The sequence below is a fragment of the Anarhichas minor genome, unplaced genomic scaffold (genome assembly GCF_050575085.1).
Source record: "Anarhichas minor isolate MPS153535 unplaced genomic scaffold, ASM5057508v1 ptg000012l, whole genome shotgun sequence".
Classification (NCBI taxonomy): domain Eukaryota; kingdom Metazoa; phylum Chordata; class Actinopteri; order Perciformes; family Anarhichadidae; genus Anarhichas; species Anarhichas minor.
This window is the reverse complement of record NW_027466458.1, coordinates 2876098-2897124: the sequence shown is the minus strand read 5'-3', so window position 1 is coordinate 2897124 and position 21027 is coordinate 2876098. Positions and strand designations below refer to the sequence as shown.

Below are 21027 nucleotides of genomic sequence, written 5' to 3'. Positions count from 1 at the left end.
TACGCTTCCAGTTGCAGAGCGTCACCGGGAAACGGCGAGGGGGAAACTACAGGGGAGGGTCTTACGGTCGCGGTTCGTTGCTGCGTTTCATTGAGTCAGACACCAACTTGTGGAGGCGGAAAGCGCGCGAGATGCTCCAGCGGTCGCTCACCAGCTGTTGGCAGGTGTCGGTCGGTGTGCGTGCAGCACACGGGACTGTCCCCGTGTTAACCTGTGCTCAAGCTGGGTAGATAGTAGCTCAATAGCACCATCTGGTGGCCGCTGAACGCACCGACGGCGTGGGAAAGTTCGCTCCACAGCTCGTCAAAACTATTCAGTTCAGAAGTCGCTGTTCATTCAAACAAAAGGTACTGAGATTTACCACATTTATTATAAAACACAAACACTGTTTTACAAAACAAAACCATGTATTTACACAATTACATTTAGATTTTAATGGGGTCCAATATATGGATGATTAGATGAAGCATAGTGTGCAAAATGTATCATGAATTTCAAACTCATAATTTTTACCCTGCCAGGCTAGCACACACACACACACACACACACACACACACACACACACACACACACCAACATGATTTTATGTTGTGCAGTACATCATGTCCAGTTCATGAGGCGGTTGACCTTTGCATGAGATCCTACCCGGGGAGGGGGGGCTAACAAGCTTATAAAAAATAAGCTTGTTAGCCATATGTAATCTAATAACTCTGTGGCAAAAGCAATTATCTTGATCTTTTTCATATTTACGTAATGACGTAATAACGCATGTAGTCATATTACATGCTTTACACACTTTTGCTTCACAAATAATAATAAAAAACGAGTGCAAATACATTCAGTTTAGGACATCTATGCGTCATCGAACAAAACGGCAGTGAGTGGATGAAGGTCAGAGGTGATTCTCCCACCTCAAGGCTGATGATGCATTTGAGATAATTACTGGCATGTGCGCAAGTTTAGCTTTTTGTCTTGTATAATAATCAAGCATGGAACACAGAATCCTGCACGTCTGGCCAGTAGACGGTGACTCTCAAGACTAACATTCTTTATGCACATCAGGCTGTCTGTCAGATACAGTAACACACAAAAGCCGCTTCTTCTGTTCTGCGGCGTTTCCTGTCACGTGGCTCTGACTTCATAGTGTGGTTCTTGAAGCCTTCCAGAACGTTTCCAAACAACTTGCACCTTCATGACGTGCTTGCATTACGCAACAGGTGCGGGAATGGCAAGTGTATTTTTGAGGGATTCAGCAAAGACGAAGGCAACAGTTAACTGTCAGCTGTCATCGTACCAGTCTTTTAATCAATCGGAGCGTTTTAGTCGCTGACAGACCGGGCTGGTCTGCATTCCTTCGTGTGTATTGTGTGTGTGTGTGTGTGTGTGTGTGTGTGTGTGTGTGTGTGTGAGAAGAAGGCAGTAAAAGGTAGTGTGTCTATGAAGTAGAGTCACTGTTACCATCAGCACTTAAAATCTGCCTCGCCACATGGTGACTTTGAGAAAACCAGATTTTCCTTTTGTCTCTTCATGTGTCAGACTGAACTTACAGCCATTCCCGCGATCAAAGCACAGCGCTGATGGTGTTAATTCTCAAGTTTCATCTGCGGGGGTTTACTCCACCACGTCAGGTGATGATGCCGGCAAATGTGTTGATCGGTAGAGGGAGGCCTTTGTTCATGTATTTGCTCAGTCCCGCCTCTTTGACCTCTCCCAACTTGAATTTGGACCTAATGGTTTTCTGGACGCAGTATCCGGGATCAAGACACGGGGAGATCTCGACGCTGCAACACAAAACACGTTGAAAATGGAGACATCAGTTCAGGGGTGCACAGAAACTGGGTCCACCAAAAAAGGGGGAGCAAATCAAGGTGGAACAAACTAGACCCTGACGGAGTAATTTCATATACAAACTGTAGAGTTACACTTCAAAAGAAGAAGAGAAGAAGAGGTCTCTTTGTTCTGCTAGCGCTTTGTTAGCAATGTCGGCTATCAATAATCATGTTTCTAACCTATGACACACCAAACCTCTATATGACCTTTACTCAGTGGTGAGTGAATGAAGGCTGGACTCTCTTACCTCTGCACATCTCTGTAGCTCCTGCGACAGTCTCTGTCCAGTGTAACAGTGAAATGTCGACTCTCCAAAGTGCGAATCTTAATGTTGCTGGACCGAATCTTTGACTCCTGGGAATTTCAAAATAAAAGGATGAATTTATTGTTGAATTGATCATTTCCATTCTATGCCTCGTTTCAACATAAGTCGTCTATGTGAGGATTATCCACTGCAGATGTTTGAGCCCAGCACTAGACTCACCACAACGTTGTTTTTGTTTTTTGCTGGAGGTTCATTCAGTGTCATGGTCAAACAGTTCAGATCTATGAGACGAAGGCAGAGGAAAAATAGGGAGCATAAGAATAAAACAAAGTCATGAAATATATATATATAAATATATAAAAGTATTGAATACTGAATGTGTTACAGTTAAAGATAATACTGAACCTTCAGCCTCATTGGAGGGAATAGCAGTGATCTGAGCGCCTGTCGTCCTGAATGACATTGCTTTGTCAACGTCTCGGCCACTTAATGTCACCTAGTAACACACACACAAAGAAAGCATGCGAGTGTCAAGCCTTTAGCATTCACACAAACAACACGCTACACAACACAATATTCGTGAGCAATCGCTTCGGTAATTGATGAGGCATGTGGCTACAGTGCCAGTAATCTAATAAGTAATAAGGAAACCAGAATATTGTGACTGAATGAACAAAACTAACAGTTGTTTCAGATTGTCTAGACTGCAAGTGTATCAAACGTGTTTTTCACTCGCACGTCTCTCATTCTATTCCATGCAGATGTCTCTGTGCAGGCGTGCAGCTGAGCTGAGGCGATGCAATCAGCCGTGTGTGTAGTTCAGTTAGCTGTTAGCCAAACACACTATTGAAAGTGGGCAAACAGTTTTCCACATACACATAGTCTATGGTTTTCCCCCCACTGTGTCTCGTCGTCCAGTGAGTGAGGAGTGAGGGAGTTAGTGGCAATAAAATGTTTTGAGAAAGTGTGAGTCACCGCAACCACAAAATGTCTTTCCGCACGCAGCCATGGCTGGCCCCCCCCCCCCCCCCCAAAACATTATGCAGTTTGTTGCAGCAGAATGGGAGACTAGCCGTGGACAGACACACAGGTGCACACTCACTCACAAACCTCACAACTTACCTTTCTGTAATTCAATGAGACCATCGCCCCGCACGCCTCCCCCGAGCTCTTCTTCGGTTTATCTGTTTGAGAGACCGGCATGTTGTTGAACTTGGTTGCGTCCAGATGTAGAGAGGCAGGTTTGTACAAATATCAAAGACAGCATTGGGAAAATAGTGTTCATGTATATACCCAATTCACCTCTAATTGACGCTGAGATCTGTCTGAACTCAGGAAACTCCATTTCTAGATGTGTGAGAAACACATCTTCCACGGGATCCCTGGTCATGCTGGTGAACGTGATCTAATAGAAAACAAACAACTCTTTACAAAAGAAATGAAAGACATTTGAAAAATGGAAATCATTATGCGTTAAAACCTTTTGGTATGACGCTGCTTCAGATTGGAGAGCACACTGGTGCTTTTAACCCTCACACACACAAATAAACTACACGTAAAAGGTATCATATGCTACCTTAACAAAGTAGATGGTGAAGTAGACCGGCTGCTGGCCGGTCCGGACGTAGTAGGAAATTACGTCAGACACAAAGGGCTCTTTTGACGTCCCTGGGTTCATCTGTTGCTGGAGAAGACAAACGTCATCGAAAAATGAATCTTCCTGTCTGCATGATGTTGTAACCACAACTTCATTTTGGTCACATCAAGTGAATATAATGAGTCACCAAAAAAGGTCAACTGCTCGCCAGGTAAAACAGCAGCGCTTGGTAATTTCAATGAAACAATAAAGTAAGAAAAAGTGACTTAAAATTGAACTTTAGTTCATCATTGATGTACCGCATGACTTTAACACACCTCAACCATTCAAAAATGCAGAGTTTTCCATTTTTTTCAGGAACTTGAAAAGTTCTGGGAAAGAGGGGCGGATACAGGAATTCGAGGAAAACATTTTTTTAGAGTTGGGTGAATGTGAAAATATGTTTTTGCTATTGATGATTGGCTGAGTACATTGCTGGTTGTTGTTTAGCAATTTTATTTTATTTTATTTTGCCTGCCGAGACGAGTTGAGCCAGCACATTTTCACATCCTACTCTGTGAATTATCGTTGTTGATGGAACAGTGGGAAGACTAACCGAGAGGGTTTTGGAGAGCTATATTTCATTTCTGTCTGAGTTTCAATGACGTGTGTTTTTGACAATGGCTTAACAAGACAATTCAACCTGTTTTAGTTCGGTGAAAGAGAGAAACTTCAATTCAGGAGCTGCAACGTAGACAAACCTGAGCGAATATATCGCATTTTACAAATCCCATTTAATGTAGTTGAGTATAACATAGGAAGGATTAAGCCAGAGAGCACACAACACGAGAACAAAACAAGCTTTTCCATTATTATCATAACGAGAAGTCATCTCAAGCAATGAATCTCTTCATTCTTATACCATTTATATATTATTACAATTATCACTGTAGGGTATTGTACCATCTTTGCCAGTTTGGGGATCATGCAGCCTAAACTCTTGATGTTAGAGTTGTACCACGGATCCACCATGCTCAAGTAGGAACCAAGAGTGCAGGGGTTCTCCTTGGATCGATGGAGGTTTTCCTAGAAAAGAACGAACATGAAAGTAGAATATAATCAAAAATGCATCAAATTAACAGCAGTGAGGGAACGCGATGAGCCTGGAGGTTTTCCTACTCTAGCTGCTGCATGTTTTCACTTCTTCTAGTTCTTCTTCGCTAAATTTGTGAGGGTCAAATTTTGGCATGGGAAAACATTCTCTCGCCTCGAAAGAGCAGTTGGGGCTCAAGGTCTATTTAAATGGAGGTTCTTGGTGGAGAAAAGACACAACAGCTTACATTCATTTTAAAGTAATCTCAATGACTGAATTACAAAAATGACAACTAAACACCGATTGTTTAAAAAAAAAAAAAAATAATAATTATAAACTAATTACAAGTTACACTGAAAGAGGCAGCCAAGCCAATGTAAATTCGATGTTTTGGAATCTCGTCACTTCATTACTGAGTATTTTCCACTTCACTATACGTTTACTTCAAATAAACACAGTTACAGTGTAATTAGGCCTTTTGAAAAACTGATCTTCTATCTCAAGAGGTTTGCTGACTCTCACGCAACAACAGACCGATGGTGTGTTGGACAAGAGGAAGTGGCCTTACTTTGATAGAGGAGACGGGAGTCGTTGCCCCGCAAACAGGGATGTAGTAAAACTGGAGGTTTACTTTCATTGTAAGAAAAAGCCTCCGCGCTTCCCTTTTCCTGCAAAAGACAAGCAAAGAATTTGTGAGAAGCACGAAAATGTGTTCACGCGTCGCTGAGCGGCAAAGCGGTTTAGTTTCCACGTGTGCCGTTAGCAATAGAAGAAGTACGGTTCAGCTTCCCAAAGCTGACTGTGGAGAGAGTGTAGAGTAGTGATTTATTAGTCCTCCAGTTCAGATCCCATTGTATTGTTAGTGCTTCAATGAGGTAATTAGAGTAATTTAGGATTAGATGTCAACAGGCCAAATTATTTCCACCATACATTTACAGTCAGGCATCATTATTACACAGGTGTCCTATCAAAACCAAATATGTATCTATAATCAACATGTATTTAACATTTAAAAACATTTTCTCAGATACAGTATATACTTTTCTTGCACCAAAGAGGGGTATTTTTTATTTTTTTCAAACGTCTTGTTTACAACAGTTTAAAGGGAAATATTTTTTTTCTCATTGTTATGAGTGTTGCTCCAAAATCTCTGTCATCTATTTCAGATGAGACAGAGATACCCAGAGATGAGACAGAGATACCCAGAGATGAGACAGAGATACCCAGAGATGAGACAAATACCCAGAGATGAGACAGAGATACCCAGAGATGAGACAGAGATACCCAGAGATGAGACAAATACCCAGAGATGAGACAGAGATACCCAGAGATGAGACAAATACCCAGAGATGAGACAGAGATACCCAGAGATGAGACAGAGATACCCAGAGATGAGACAGAGATACCCAGAGATGAGACAGAGATACCCAGAGATGAGACAAATACCCAGAGATGAGACAGAGATACCCAGAGATGAGACAGAGATACCCAGAGATGAGACAGAGATACCCAGAGATGAGACAAATACCCAGAGATGAGACAGAGATACCCAGAGATGAGACAGAGATACCCAGAGATGAGACAAATACCCAGAGATGAGACAGAGATACCCAGAGATGAGACAAATACCCAGAGATGAGACAGAGATACCCAGAGATGAGACAGAGATACCCAGAGATGAGACAGAGATACCCAGAGATGAGACAGAGATACCCAGAGATGAGACAAATACCCAGAGATGAGACAGAGATACCCAGAGATGAGACAGAGATACCCAGAGATGAGACAAATACCCAGAGATGAGACAGAGATACCCAGAGATGAGACAAATACCCAGAGATGAGACAGAGATACCCAGAGATGAGACAGAGATACCCAGAGATGAGACAGAGATACCCAGAGATGAGACAGAGATACCCAGAGATGAGACAAATACCCAGAGATGAGACAGAGATACCCAGAGATGAGACAGAGATACCCAGAGATGAGACAGAGATACCCAGAGATGAGACAAATACCCAGAGATGAGACAGAGATACCCAGAGATGAGACAGAGATACCCAGAGATGAGACAAATACCCAGAGATGAGACAGAGATACCCAGAGATGAGACAGAGATACCCAGAGATGAGACAAATACCCAGAGTATTCTGTAAGAATAAAGCTTCCATTATTGTACTGTTCCTTCAGGGCTCGACAGTAAGGGATGCCAGGTGGCCATCGCAACCATTTTGAAAAAGTTGCAACCACTTCTTAGTCTCGGATTGCCATCAGTGACAACCACTTTTGACACATAAAAATAGGGATGTTGTGGAAATTTATCATATGGTTCTTTTAGTTATAACTTGTATCGCTTAAACCTGCATATACCACCCTAACCCTCTTCCCACGAAAAGGCTGGGAACCCGGCCTTGGTGGGTGCAGCGGCCGTCAACATCTGCGAGGGGGAGGGTGAAGGGAGAGGAGACGAGATAACGCGCACATATACTCTGTTTTGTCTCTTCATTGTTGTTAGACCTTCGAACCATCCGTGGGGAAAGAGCTCTATCCATTCAGCTGAATTATTATTGAAGTGTCTGTTCATTAAATATGTTTTTATATTTTAAGAAGTTTCCATCGTGATTATTTCTCACTGGGAGGTTAAAAAGACTTTTTTTTTCCACCACAAGGGACAGCAAACAACCAAACGTGCGCCCCAAAAGAGATATTGTTGAATTCGTGATATTTAAATATTGCTGTTACAGTCTACAGTTTGGTGCGTTTACTCGCGTGCACACAGGCATCTGTTTCTTCGAGACAAGGGCGGAGCAACTGAAGTCATGTGACTAATCAACATCATAAACGAACGTGGAAATTGATTCCACTGAAGAAAGAACCAGATGAACCTGAACGAAAGATAAAAAGGAAATTTGTGAAGCCTTCGGGGAGCGAAGCATCCCGGCATCGTGGAGCTGGACGGAAAACGATACTGCGGAGCACTTTAAAACACACACATGACATGTATTCATGTCACATTTTCATTATCGAGCTGACGCATCACTGCATAGTTTGATATGTACTGACAATATCAGGGGGATAATAATGGAAACCACATTTTCAGTTTCGGCAAACAAAAGCTGAAAACTCGCCAGCCTTGCTACAGGACTACAGTACAGTGTAAAAAAGTTATATAAAACTTAAATATATATATATATATATTGTATCAGCACAGTCACACATCCAGCTGCTTTGAAAGAAGCTTCGTCCTCTTGTGATATGATGAGTCTCTCACCTGAAGAGGTAGTAGGCCTTGGCCAGGCGACCCATTACCCTGTCGTCTCCCATGGCGACTATCCTGGCAGTAAAGTGTCTCTGCTGCTTGGAGAAGGGGTTCTGCATCGCGCAGCTTCCTGCCCGCCTCTGCAGAGTCGCCCCTCTTCTTCCTCCCCTCGCTCCACTTCCTCCTCCTCCTCCGCCGAGGCTTGCGTGTTCCTCCAGGGTGTCCTGCATCAGCACCATGCCGTCCTTCACCGATGGTTTCATCTTGATGCCTCCACGCCGTGACAGCCTCCCCGACTCTTGCTCGCTGGGAAAACGGAGAAGGTTTTTTTTTTTTTTACTGCTATAGTCAAAGTCCTAATCATTTCAAAATGAACGTGAGGCTTTGACAACGCACAGGGGATCCCACGATGAGCGTCTCGGACGTTCTCAAGTTCAGCAAAAGACTCTTAAATCTTTGCACAAGAAATCAAGTGACGAGTAAATGATCTTGGTGAAGATTACAACTTAGTTTTAAATGTCTTCAAGATGATTTACCTGGAAAACAATGGCTCTGAAACACTAAAAACCCAAGGTAAGCTTTGGAAACATTTCCTACAGCAACTGTTTCTACAGGGACTTCAAATTAAGTTAAATACACGAAACTGGCAGTGGGCATGATCTATCTTAATGTAAACTAGGTGCTTGATTTACCTTTTGCATTGTTCCCATGTTGCACTCATGCCGGCAGAGTCCAGAGATGACGATAGGGGGGGATCGGCGCCGGGGGGCAGGTCTCTTTCGATGCCGCTGTCGTTGGACATGACGGAGAAGCGAGTCATGTCGGGCGGCATCAGGTCGCCGGGCGACTCACCCAGCTCAACGTCCTCCAGCTCCTGGCTGAGGGAGAACTGCTCCGACATGGAGCTGGATCGAAACCACTTGGCCAGCACTCGCCCTGTCGACATATCAACATTCATCAGTTACGTGTAATTCAGAGGTCTGCACTCACGTGGCGCAAGACGGCACAAACCACAGCACGGAATAAGTCCCTTCAATAACTGTCGCAGGTCTGCCCTAAGGCCCCCGAGGAGGCTCCCAACAATCTACAACTCAGATGTTTATTTTTTCTTTTACTTCTGGTTCTCTTTATCCAGTTCGGTTTTCAGTAGATAATTCCAGTTTCAGCCTAATTTGGTTCAGCTGACTGGTAGCAACAACTTCCTCTAAACCCCCCACGGTTCCAGATCCACTCACAGATATCCAGATCCTCCGTCCACATGTGGAAGCTCATCTCTGGGTTCGGAGGAGGGCAGTCGCACAGTCGTCCACCGGACAATGGCTCTGCAATACACACACACACGAGTGGAGGAAGAGAGATAGGAAGAGACCAAAACTGTCACAATGACACTCAAAACAAAACACCTCCCCAACCCCCATAACGTCCTGTCTGTGAACACTGCTGTGCATCCCTCCGCCTCCCAGCTGGGATGAAGGGGGAGCAGGTTCATCGGATGGGTCGCTGACATGATAAGTGGATAAGTGGATTTCCCGGAAATAGATATCCGGAATATTAACAATAATATACAAACAACTGACTCGACTGATTTGGCCATGGAGGAAGCCGCTAAATAGAGAGGTCACGTGGTCACACGTTTGATCTCAGGAACAGCCGGTGTGACAAGCCCTCTGGGACACAGAAAACATGTCACTTACAATGTGTGCTTTTTTATAACCAAAAGTGACGGCGGTTCGTGTGGTTTCTGCGCGGCTTTGCTGCGTTTCCTCCTTACCTGAGTCCGAGTCCGCGTCCGTGACGATCACGCTGTACAGCCGCTGAAGACGCCTCCTCAGCGCTCCCCCCTCCCCTCTGCCGCCCTCCTCCGCGCTCTGCTCCAGAGCCGCCAACACTTCCTGAAAGTGCGACTCGACATCTTGACCCATGTCCTGTCCCGGAACACACAAACACACGCGGGTGAACTCACATGCACACAGGAAGACAAACACACACACAGAGTCCGTATTAATAGCACAGAGGTGAGGGGTTTGTTTGTTGCTCGTTCGTGTGTGTGTGTTTCTGCCCTCGTGTGCGTCCTGCTGAGGTGTTACTTTAGGATCGGTGCCAGGAGACACTTCCACCAACAGACCTTCATTCAGGATGTTTTATACAACACGTACATATGAGGCACGGACTCTCAAACTATTTTAAATCCGGGAGAAAAAACTGAAAAAGTTTACTGCCATCACCAAAAATGTAGCCCCACTACATTCTGCTGACGATACTCTCAACTCGAGAGTCATTCTGGAACTTGTTATTGCTTAAACTGTACAGAAGTGACCACAAAGGTCATTCACTCCGTCCTGAATGGCAACAGTCAGCATATACAAATTGTGCATTCACGTGGAAAAAAAATTGCTGAAGCTATAAAGAGAAGTTGTGAGACAACGCAGTGTGTGTGTGTGTGTGTGTGTGTGTGTGTGTGTGTGTGTGTGCTGTAAAAGTGGAGGGATTGATCAGGTCTTTCATTTTATAATGGCAGATGCTACAGTTTATTTATCAATTCATTTGTTTATAGGCCTGCATCAGAGCACATGTGTTTCTATGGGCTATCGCTCTCTTCCCCTCTCTCTCTCTGTGTGTGTACGTGAGCGTGCATGTGCAATGTGTGTGAAAGAGATTGATGAAGTTACCCAATACTACCCATCGTTGCTTGCATGGTCTACTTGCTTCCTCGGATATATTCAGAAAGGGATCTCGGTTTACAATATGATGTAATTAAGCTTCCTCGAGAGAGACTGCCATATCGGAAGAAGAGACTACAGCTGCGTTTTATTAAGTGTTTATGTGAAGGAGAGTCAGTCAAGACCAGCTTACTTGCAAAAGACATCTTTTTCATTCAGCACATTCATTAGAGTCTACAGTGTGACTTCATTTGATGAGGAGGATTAAGTTAATAATTAAACAATCAAACACGGAGGAATTCTGAGCCAGGCTCCGACTAGATAGGAGAAAATGGAAAGCATGCGGAAAACATTCAAATTGACTCTACACACCATGCATCAGTATGAGGTCAGGGTTATTAGAGAGCCAAACAGGCGAGGCAAACCTGCGGTGAACTGAACATAACAAGACTCAAAAAAAGGAAATAGACAAAGCGGTATTGGAGTGATACCGTGAAGTGAAAGGAGAAGGCAGTGAGTGAGGACAACCCAGCAGCTTTGTGGTGGGTTCCACTGACCTTCAGGGCTCGAGCCAGTCTGGGCCCGTTGCACTGCTCCGCTCCTAAAGCAGCCTGTATGGAGTGTTGGACCACGATGCACATGTGATCGAAAGGACTCGGAGATCCTTCTGCAGCTGAAGTGGACGTCCCAATATCGCCCGACAGGACTTGCTCCAAAGAGGCAGAGAAGACTTGTGGGTCAGCCAGGATGAAGACCCTGCAGGGATTTTACACAACGGGGGTTTGGCGACACATGCAGCAGTATGAGGGAATAGAACAAGCCTTGGCAAATCTACAATTCTCCAAAGGCTTCTTTTCTTCATTCATGACTCACCTCTCCTGAAAGGGATAGTGCTCATTTTTTAGTCTCTGCTCGGCTGTCACCATCCTCTGGTACATCAGACCTGTGGATCAAACGGGAATTTAACGGCGGTGCGTGGTTGCAAATCCTCATATGGATAAACTGATGCATGCTTGATGAATGAACAGTTCATTAAACGTCACAGTTACCGTTATCTGGCATTTCTTTCTCCCGTGTCAAAACTAGCTAGTCTCAGTCAGACAAGTCATTCTAGTCTTTATTACAAAGCATGTGTGGTCTGTAATAGATCATTTACGCTTTGATTGACCCGCCTGAGGGATTGGTCTTTGTTGGAAGTGACTTTGTGCGATCATGACGTCGTGACAAAATGCCTGTGAATAAATATCCCTGTCATCTTTGATGTGGAACACGAGGTTTCCTTTGTCCTTTCTTCAGAACATAACCAACATAGCTATGAATGCAGATTGAAGAGAACAGCATATTTAAAGTGTCAAAACAACTACAGGCTATATAGGTGAGATGAGCTCCTCGAGCAGGAAGTTCTACAGGCGAACCAGTCGCCTCCCGTTTTAAAATTTAGACTGAAACGTCGAGCTGAGGGTTGGATAATACCTGGAATGGAGCGTTCGGTTTTGATCTGTCTCGTGTAGCTGAGGCCCACAGCGCAGTAGGGATGGGGATAGGTCAGGAGTCTCTTACAAAAGTCGTAAACACGCTTGTACAGCTCATCTGGAATGTAGGCTGTCTGGAATATCAACAAAAAAAACACGCACATACTGGTTACAACTAATACCGGAAAGGAAAACTCCTTTTTCTTTTATACGGTAATCGAATAATAAGTGTTCACTTCCTGGTTGACAGTACTTTTTTTGGAGTAACAGAGCTGAAGCTACTACTTTTTCAACAATGCAACAATGTGGCAGCTATACTGTACCTGAATGATGGCATACATCAGTGTGTGGAGCAGAGGGATGATGCATTTGCGAGAGTCCCACCTCTCAGCCTGCAGAGAAAACACACACTCGGTCAGCCGATTAGCTCATCGACAGAAGAATAACCAGCTTCTGAAAAGATTTTAGCTCAAATTTCACAGATAAAACAATTAGTTGATTAACTCAAATTATAATTAGCGATTGAAGGAATAAGGTTCATGGTCAGTCAAGTCAATTCCAAATCAGTAAATATTAAATCCTCTGGGAAAAAGCCAGCACAAATAAACCCTGTTGAAAGCACTATTTGGAGTCTCGAAGTGTCAACATAGCCACTGCTGAGATCAAGTACCTTTTCCAGCTCTTTTATCAGCACCCACACCAGAGATAAGCCGTTCACAGGATTGTTTTGAACCTTCTTATGAAGCGTCCACCTTAGCATGCCTGCACACACACACACACACACACACACACACACACACACAGATAAATACACACACACACACAGATAAATACACAAGCCATGCAACATTTCCACAGGTCTAACACAGACTTGCTAAATGTGTCAGACCTCTCTCCATGACTAATCTGAAATATGTCTGATGACTAGCAACTGAACAGCCGTCACACTGCTGACACGGCTGAATGTTGCACAGTGGGATTAACACTAGCAGGCTTCAGGAGATATCCATTGGTTTACGGGAAGGAACTGCTTTGGATACAGAAAAACACAGGAACAAATGGAGTCTCCAGCAGAGAATCGAGTGAGCTTGGTGACGTCTACACCACACGCACAGATGTATTGAAACCGTCATGAATGTCAATGCATTATTCACATGATGAAGTATTTTTCAAGTTAAGATCTGTGATACATTCAGAGGATGCTGTTTATAAGACCTCATAATATTACATGTGAGCAGAGCCAACGGCAAAGACGGATAAAAACCACACCAGCGCTGCGAGAAAAGAATACTTCACATCTTGATACTTTATTTAAAAGGGTTGTAGTAGATCTATTTTACCTTTGTTGAGACAGTCTTGGGGCTGCTGGTTGTCCCGTTCCCTGGGCAGGATAGCCATGACGCTGCGGTAGAGTTCTGGCTCTGGAACTGTGGGGGAGCAGCCGGCTGACAATAAAGATGAGAGGTTGAGCGTTTGAGTCTGCAAATGTATCGATGTATTTATACAAGAGGGAGATCCATTTGTCTGCACAAATGTGCACCGTTGCGGACAGTGTGTGTGTGTTGTTGTACGTACCTGGAGGCTCCATGCTGCGCGTACTGCTTGCGTTATCCCAGGGGGCCTTGTTGGTCATGTCTCACGTGCATTGTGGGTGTTTCATCTTTAAGCAGAGAGAAGACACAGACAGGAAGGTGTCAGTCATGTGCGTCCGAGGTCAAACACTAAGCGGCCGGAGAGCCTGCCTCACTTGCGGTGGCTGACCGTAAATGTGGGTAAGTGATGACTGTTTTCTTGTTTTTCTGTCTGCTTGCTGATACATTGAATGAAGCTATTTAAAACTATCTCTGTTCACAGGCAGGGTGACAATAATATCTCTACACGTTTCTCTTTTTGAATTTGAGTGTGAGAACCATATTGCCTCCAGTCAACATTCATGCCGGTGTGGTTACTGCTGAAGGGTTGAATCCAAAGTTTAGTGTTTAACGGCGCTCGATACGCAATTCAGGGCATATCTATTGCCTCCACACGGCTCTCAACGTGGCGTCGGCTGCTGCGCTGGCGGCTAACAGCTAACGGTGCTAACAGCGCCAACAGTGCGAATGGCGGCAACAAGGCTGAAAGAGCTCACCGGTTTTTTACCTTAGGGGGTAACCGGAGGTTACAGGAGGTCCCTTTCGGGACAATCCTGTCCTCATCAGCTGCAACTGTTGATGAGCCCCCCTCCACACACACACACATGAGATAGCTAGTGGGGGCATGCTCAAATGCAAGAATATGCACTAAAAGGCACTCACGTACGGCCCGGCTATGTCAACAAAACCCAGAGAAGCTCATATCACACAGAGGGAGAGCGATATCATTCAATAAGCAGGCAGACATTACTCCTTTATATCTTTACTTTCGTAAAGAGAACCTTTAGCCGCACACACATATACACACGTACCAACACCACAAGGTGCAGTTGTCCCACGCTAACCCTCCCCAACACTGTCAGAAAGTGTTCCTATAAACCACCTACTTCAAACCCCTTGCCACATTGTCTCAGGTCCCACACAGGTTTGTGAGTCACCTCTCAACCACCCGCGGCACTAAATTCATTGGGACATTTTTCATTTACATTTATCTGAGCAAGAAAGAAAAATGACCCCAATGATTCCTTTCAGATCATGAAATTAACGATGATGACATTAATATATCCAACAGAAATAAACCACAACAAACACTAAGCGCTAATTGCCACAGTGACTGCATTTCCTGCAGCATGTAAATGCAGACTGGTGGAAGATGACTTTCATGCTTTGGGCAAATTCTTAAAAAAAAAAACCTCTACTGCTCTGCTCCAAACATACTGACCGTAAAATCACCTCGATACGAGAGCTCATGTTCACGATCTTTGTGATAAATATACAGCAGAAATGTATCATAAGAAGCCTCAGTCACAGAAACTAAACATCACAAACCATAATGCTCTCTCCTAATGGAACGTATTAGTTAGTTTACCAGTCAAATCATAGCAGGTGTAGAAATAATATCAGACAAACTCACTCTGTCCCACAGGTCTTTTCCATCCACACGCAGCGCTCTCTGTACTGAAACTAACAAGTGTGACACACACACAGAGAGAGAGAGAGAGAGAGAGAGAGAGAGAGAGAGAGAGAGAGAGAGAGAGAGAGAGAGAGTGACAGGCAAGTGAGAAGAAGGAGGGGGGGGGGGGGGGGGGGGGGGCTGTTTGCAGGTGTCAAAGAGTTATAACCTGTTTGAGTCCTGTTTCGTCGGCTAAATGCATTTGGATTTAAACTTCTGACTCACAACATGTTGCTCTCTTCCATGTCGACACACACACACACACACACACACACACGGCGCAGGCTGCATGTGTACAAAGAAAGGATTTTGTGTGACGGATTAACCTCGATCCCCTTAAGAAAAGCTGTGCTTTCAAAAACAAACAGCCTGTCACACAGGCAGCCGAACGCTGGCTGTTTGACCACAAGTTTCCGGTTGCCTCTGGTGTAATTCACTCCCTTACTCTCTGTCTTTCACCCCTCCACCATGCATTCACATACAGGTGCATGCAAAAGGCCTCCAAAGTGCACGCATGTGGACTCTCGCCCACACAGATGTGCAAATTTCCACTCTGTTTCTACCTTTCTGATGGGAACTATTAATGCAGTGTAGGAGCTCACACACGCACACAGCATTTCCTCTCTGTCAGAATGAGGGGGTAGACAACACTCTATATTTAGACGGACAGACTGAGAGAGAGAGAGAGAGAGCTGCAGAAAGAGAGTGAGCCAGAGTGACCGGGGAAAGCAGAGTTTAGAAAAGCTTAAAAATAGATGCGCCACATCATTCACAACCTTTACAAATAACTAACTTAGAAAAAAACCACAGTCTGCAGGACAACGTCTGAAGGACAGCAAGCCTCTAAAAACACAAAATAACCATCATAGCTCTTCGATTGTATGTCATTGTTGCTAATATTACTCTAAATGAAACTTTCAAATACAGGACTTAATTTAGTTTGACATTTTGGTCAAAGTCCACCAGCTATTTCTGTGCATTTCTTACACAAAGAACCTTCTTAAATACACAATTGCTCAAACAAACATCACCAGGGAGTCGAGAGGGGAATTTGAGTTTTAACAAACGAAGCCAAGTTAAACACACTGTGTATGTGGACACTGAGGTGAGAGCAATGCGATGCACTGTACAAACACAAAGCACGGATAATATATAAAATGACTATTCGAACAAATGCTGTTGCACCGTATCAATTAACATTCCAAACGTCACCAATCAGAGTCCGTCCTTTGATCTTTCCTAACTTTTTGGACCCACACTCTGGACTTTGCAGCAGCAACATCCTCTTCCATCATTTGAACATACCACGAGTGGTCAAGTATGGACTACAACATCCATTACTTGAATAGCACACATTGTTTCCTTTGCCATTAGTACCGTTAAATCCTGCCAAATGCCCAGGAAAAGTGCTTATAAATAGACGACAAGTTGAAAATGCTTACAGATGCTAAGGCCACATGCCAGTGAAGCAAACTTCCCCTATCACTGTTGACTATACGGTTGATGTGAATTAGGTTCCTGATCCGAGTTTCGCCAGTGATGCATATCTGTCTACACCTTCCCTGTGCGGGGCAGCCGTCACAGTGCATCGCGGTGGTCAGCCGGAGTCTCTCAAACAATGCGGCCCCCGAAAACAGGAGCGCTCGTTTCCGTTCAGGCGCGCTGCAGAAATCTCAGAGAAAAAACAAAACAGGAAGGACCTGACAGCGACTTGTGGAAGTGCGTTCTTATGTAAAGCAAGAGAGAAGCGGTGCAGCAGAGTGTGTGTGTGTGTGTGTGTTAGTGTGCTTGATTGGAAATCCCCAACCTACTGGTGTGTCTCATCCTCTCTTGCATATAGACCTGGAGAAATTGGAAGAGCGAGGAAAGCACCTGCAGAGTTTGTTCCCTGTACAGCTAGCAAGCAAAACTTGAAAAAGAGTCACAGCACTTGAATTTTCTCATAAGGAAATGCATGTTGCAAAGTGTGTGTGTCACCATGAAATTCCTCCCTGTTTTTCCCCCTTCGCAAGGAGATAACAAATATGACACTGTGCAAATGTGGATAGAAAGAAGTACCCGAGTAGCTTTTTTATCGGAGGAGCATTTCAAGAAAAGCTAAGAGTTTACATTTGTGCCAATAATAAGTAAAAAATAGTCATGAAAAAGCATTAAAAAAGATTTCTGATCGAGCAAAGAAGTCTTAATTGACTGAGACCAAAGGGGGCAGAAACACACACATTCAAAAGTTACAACGACACCCCGAACGTCTAATCCAGTGTGAGTTACGGGGGGGTGGGGATATCAATCAAAGCGATTTCCTGCATCAACATGCTGAACAATATGAGGAAGTCCACTTCGACCGGCGAATGTGTGTGAGGCGTGTGCAAGTGTGTGTGTGTCTGTAAAACTGCATGGCCTGACTGACCAAAGATTTGTTTTTTCTTGTCAGGGCCTGCATACATTGTATAAAATAATGCTGCAAAATCTGCAACAAACAGGTGGATATGTCGTTAAAAAAAACTAAAGGAAATGTGCCAATTGGAGGAGTTGGTGTAAATATGACTTCCAACAATCAGAGGTGTGCATGGACACGTCGATGGTGTATGCTGCGGGGAGTATAGTGTGCTAAATCCATCAGGCAAGAGGAAGGCAGATAGGAAGAGGTAGATACAAAGGGGTTTCCCGAGATGGCGTGTGTGTGTGTGTGTGTGTGTGTGTGTGTGTGTGTGTGTGTGTGTGATCCTTCTGTGGGGTCTATGGGGTCTGTGATGGCGATAACTGGGTTTATTGGTCCATTAGGGGTCAGGGGTCAGAGGATGTGGCATTTAGGTTGGATTAGGTAACATGCGTCAGTTAAGGAGTTTTGAACAAATACTACGGTGAAACACAAGTGCACTATGCAAACAGGACAGGCAGGTTTTTCTAAACCTAACCAAGTAGTTTTGGCATTTACCATAATTAATCATTAATTACCTATTTATTGGTAATCACACCTAATTGGGTTGTTTCCTGTGAGAACAGAAGTATATTCTCAAAAGATCGCATGTAACTAATGACACGTGTTGCATGGCTTTCGTAGGAAAACGCGCGCAAGATGAGGAGGAACTTTACATTAGATATCATATGAACTGACCTGAGGATACGTTGCAGTGAAACAGACACATGCTATACATCCTGTGTGATCACACATACAATATGCATGTGGATTTAATGCACATTAAAAACATGTCTATACTTTCTTTGATCTTTGCACTTACAGTATAGCCAGTGCATGACCCCTTACTTACATACATGTCCATCAGTGTTTGGGAACAGTGAATAGATTCATTCTTCACGCATGAAATACTTCTAAATCCGTTCTTATCGCGGATAAAATCAGCTCCGAACAAAGACAGCCTTGTTAGCCTAGATACAGCTGCGGCCTCAGAAAAAGTCAAAAGCACATAGACAAATGTGAGGATTCCTGTGAATCACCAGTCTCACCACGCAGCAGACCTTATTTAGCCACAGTGGGCATAATGAGGCAACGTGGTAGCATAGCGCTAAGCGTTCACAGGAGGTCACTGAGTGGAAAGCGATCCAACTGCTACAGGCACAGGATGTACCAAGTGCGTCACATAGACATGATCAGCAGCAGAAATAGATCCGCGTGCTCACACACTTGGCATGAAACAGCCTTAGCCACGATGGAGACTGCTTTCCAGGGAGCCCCGCAGGTACACGACTGCCAAGAAGTGTTTGCCCTTTGTTTTCATAACCCCCACGCGACAAGCGCGTCTGATGTTGAAGAGAGTCTGCGGCTGTCTGCATTGCGGGAGCTGCGGTATGTGGAGTTTAGGGTGTTTTGTAATAACTTTTCCCGGGAATACGGAGCAGGAGTGTGGGCTGACGAGGGCTCAGCACTCCAAGGCGACTTCTGCCTAAAAGTAGCAAATGTTTCTTTAATTGGCAGCAGCTTGATCCTGTTAAAAGACAAACACTGAAGAGATGGCAGTGATGGGTACATTAGTGGTGGTTCTTTCCAGTCCTTGCATGCAGCCAACTTTCTACATTGAACTTAAGCGGTTACAGTATAAAACCTTTTAAAAAACAACTTTAACTGGTAAATGATGTTCCCAGGCTATATTTACAAGAGGATAAACTAAGAGGGGAAAAAAGCTTAGTTTTGTGTTGTGTGAAGCTTAATATATTTAATGTGCTCATTATTATTAGCCTACTTAGACTTATACTTATAACTAAAAGGGTGTTGGGTTCAGCCTATGATTAATGACAGCCAATGAGTTAGTGGTAATCTGTTTCTGTGTTGACGTTCAAATAGCGATCCTGGTTCTGCCGTTCCAGTCATCGTCTCACCTGAACAGCTATACACATGTTGTTATCGCTGCATTATGTCACTGTTGATGTTTGCGTTCATATTTTGGCACGGTGATCGCACTGATAATAAGGCTACCGTCACGACGGAGATCAGATCTAGACTCATGTGGACTGTAACCACTTTTCTTTTGCTCATCATGTGTGGTATACTTATGATAAATGATTGTTAGTTTTACAGTGATACTTAATGTCCCCATATGTTTTGAGTTATTCCCTCGAGCATCAGGTTCAAGACTGGATTACCAGCATTCAGTCAATGGCCTAAATATTTCAAACCACTATGTCACTGTTTTCTCATGTCTTACTGGAATGCCTCACCCAATCGTTGACATCACCGGTCTGATTTGTTTGGAGAGATTCTTTTTTAACTGGGCGTTGTGTGGCGGTGAATAGCTCCAACACCTTTATGTTGTCAACATTTGACATTTATATAACCACTAAAGATTTGATATGTGCCTTATTGTTAAGGATAGCAATGTTCCCATACGATGGGTTCAATTAAACAATTACTGGCTCATTTTAGGAACAAAAATACCACTTTCAAAGTGATTATAGTGGACACACACAAAGACTGGAGCCAGCCTGCATTCCCTGAAGCCCAAAGTGGTACCAGGAAGCTCGGATCTAAAACAAGGAAGCTGTAAGAAATGCAACTGTGCTGTTCGACTCCCAGCAGACACAACAGAGAGCCAGGGCTTCAATCAGATCAGGCAATGTTTTTAAAACGCTGTTATTATCCCAGGAGGACGGTTTTTTTTTTATAGCCTGACTTACAAGTGAAAGAGCCCATTCAAAAAAAAAAGAAGAGAGCGCTGACATGTGCCGCAGCCTACAGCTGTGATCTATGGTCAACTTTATCAGTCAGGTGCTGCACAGTTAACCACACTGCCGCTCCTTATCTGCGCGCTACAGTAAGCGGCATACTTAATCTGATAAACTGCGGCTCATCAGTGCGAAACGTAAACATCAAACGATACGAGTCGTGAATTAAAAACGGAGCAATACACACAATCATAAACAGGTCAAATCAGAAGGGAAGGGCTGCGGATATAAGATGACTTTAGATTTAAATAAAATGTTGTGTTCATCTGCGCAACGTTACACACAGTTACTTGGGCATAAATGTCATCATCTGCGGTATTGGCTGAGTTAATTTACGTTACAATTTACAGTCGTCAACATATGTTTCGCGAGTTGCCAACGTAGACACACAAATAAATGAAAATGTCAATAAGTCTGCAATTACTAAAACATCAAATATGTCAGCCTTTTGGAAAACCTACCTGCTGCTAAGTTGTGTAAACAGCTCCACGTACCAGCTGTCTCATCCCTCGGTCGGTGACACATTCATTCACCTCAAAGCGTCTGTCAACGTGACATTGTGGCTCGTCTTCAGGCCACGCCCATCGCGTCTCAACTGCGCTTTGGTAAC

General features: G+C 44.0%; 1 protein-coding gene across 4 annotated transcripts; it reads right to left on the bottom strand.

The window, feature by feature from the left end:
* Positions 1-351: 351 nt before the first annotated feature.
* Positions 352-20950, bottom strand: pik3r6 (phosphoinositide-3-kinase regulatory subunit 6). Of its 4 annotated transcripts, none has more exons than XM_076090268.1 (21): positions 20879-20950; positions 13731-13815; positions 13496-13600; positions 12826-12917; positions 12479-12547; positions 12157-12289; positions 11557-11626; positions 11241-11439; positions 9795-9948; positions 9259-9345; positions 8716-8959; positions 8036-8329; positions 5333-5432; positions 4635-4757; positions 3672-3779; positions 3398-3500; positions 3218-3279; positions 2501-2591; positions 2315-2376; positions 2078-2184; positions 352-1781 (listed from the first exon to the last, which is right to left on the bottom strand). In XM_076090268.1, the coding sequence occupies exons 2-21, from the start codon at positions 13786-13788 to the stop codon at positions 1625-1627; spliced, it is 2418 nt and encodes an 805-aa protein (XP_075946383.1). In that variant the 5' UTR covers positions 13789-13815; positions 20879-20950; the 3' UTR covers positions 352-1624. The 4 variants fall into 4 exon arrangements, with proteins under 4 accessions (XP_075946383.1, XP_075946387.1, XP_075946386.1 ...); XM_076090272.1 differs by lacking the exon at positions 20879-20950 and adding an exon at positions 16797-16903; XM_076090271.1 differs by lacking the exon at positions 20879-20950 and adding an exon at positions 16682-16792.
* Between the last annotated feature and the right edge of the window lie 77 nt (positions 20951-21027).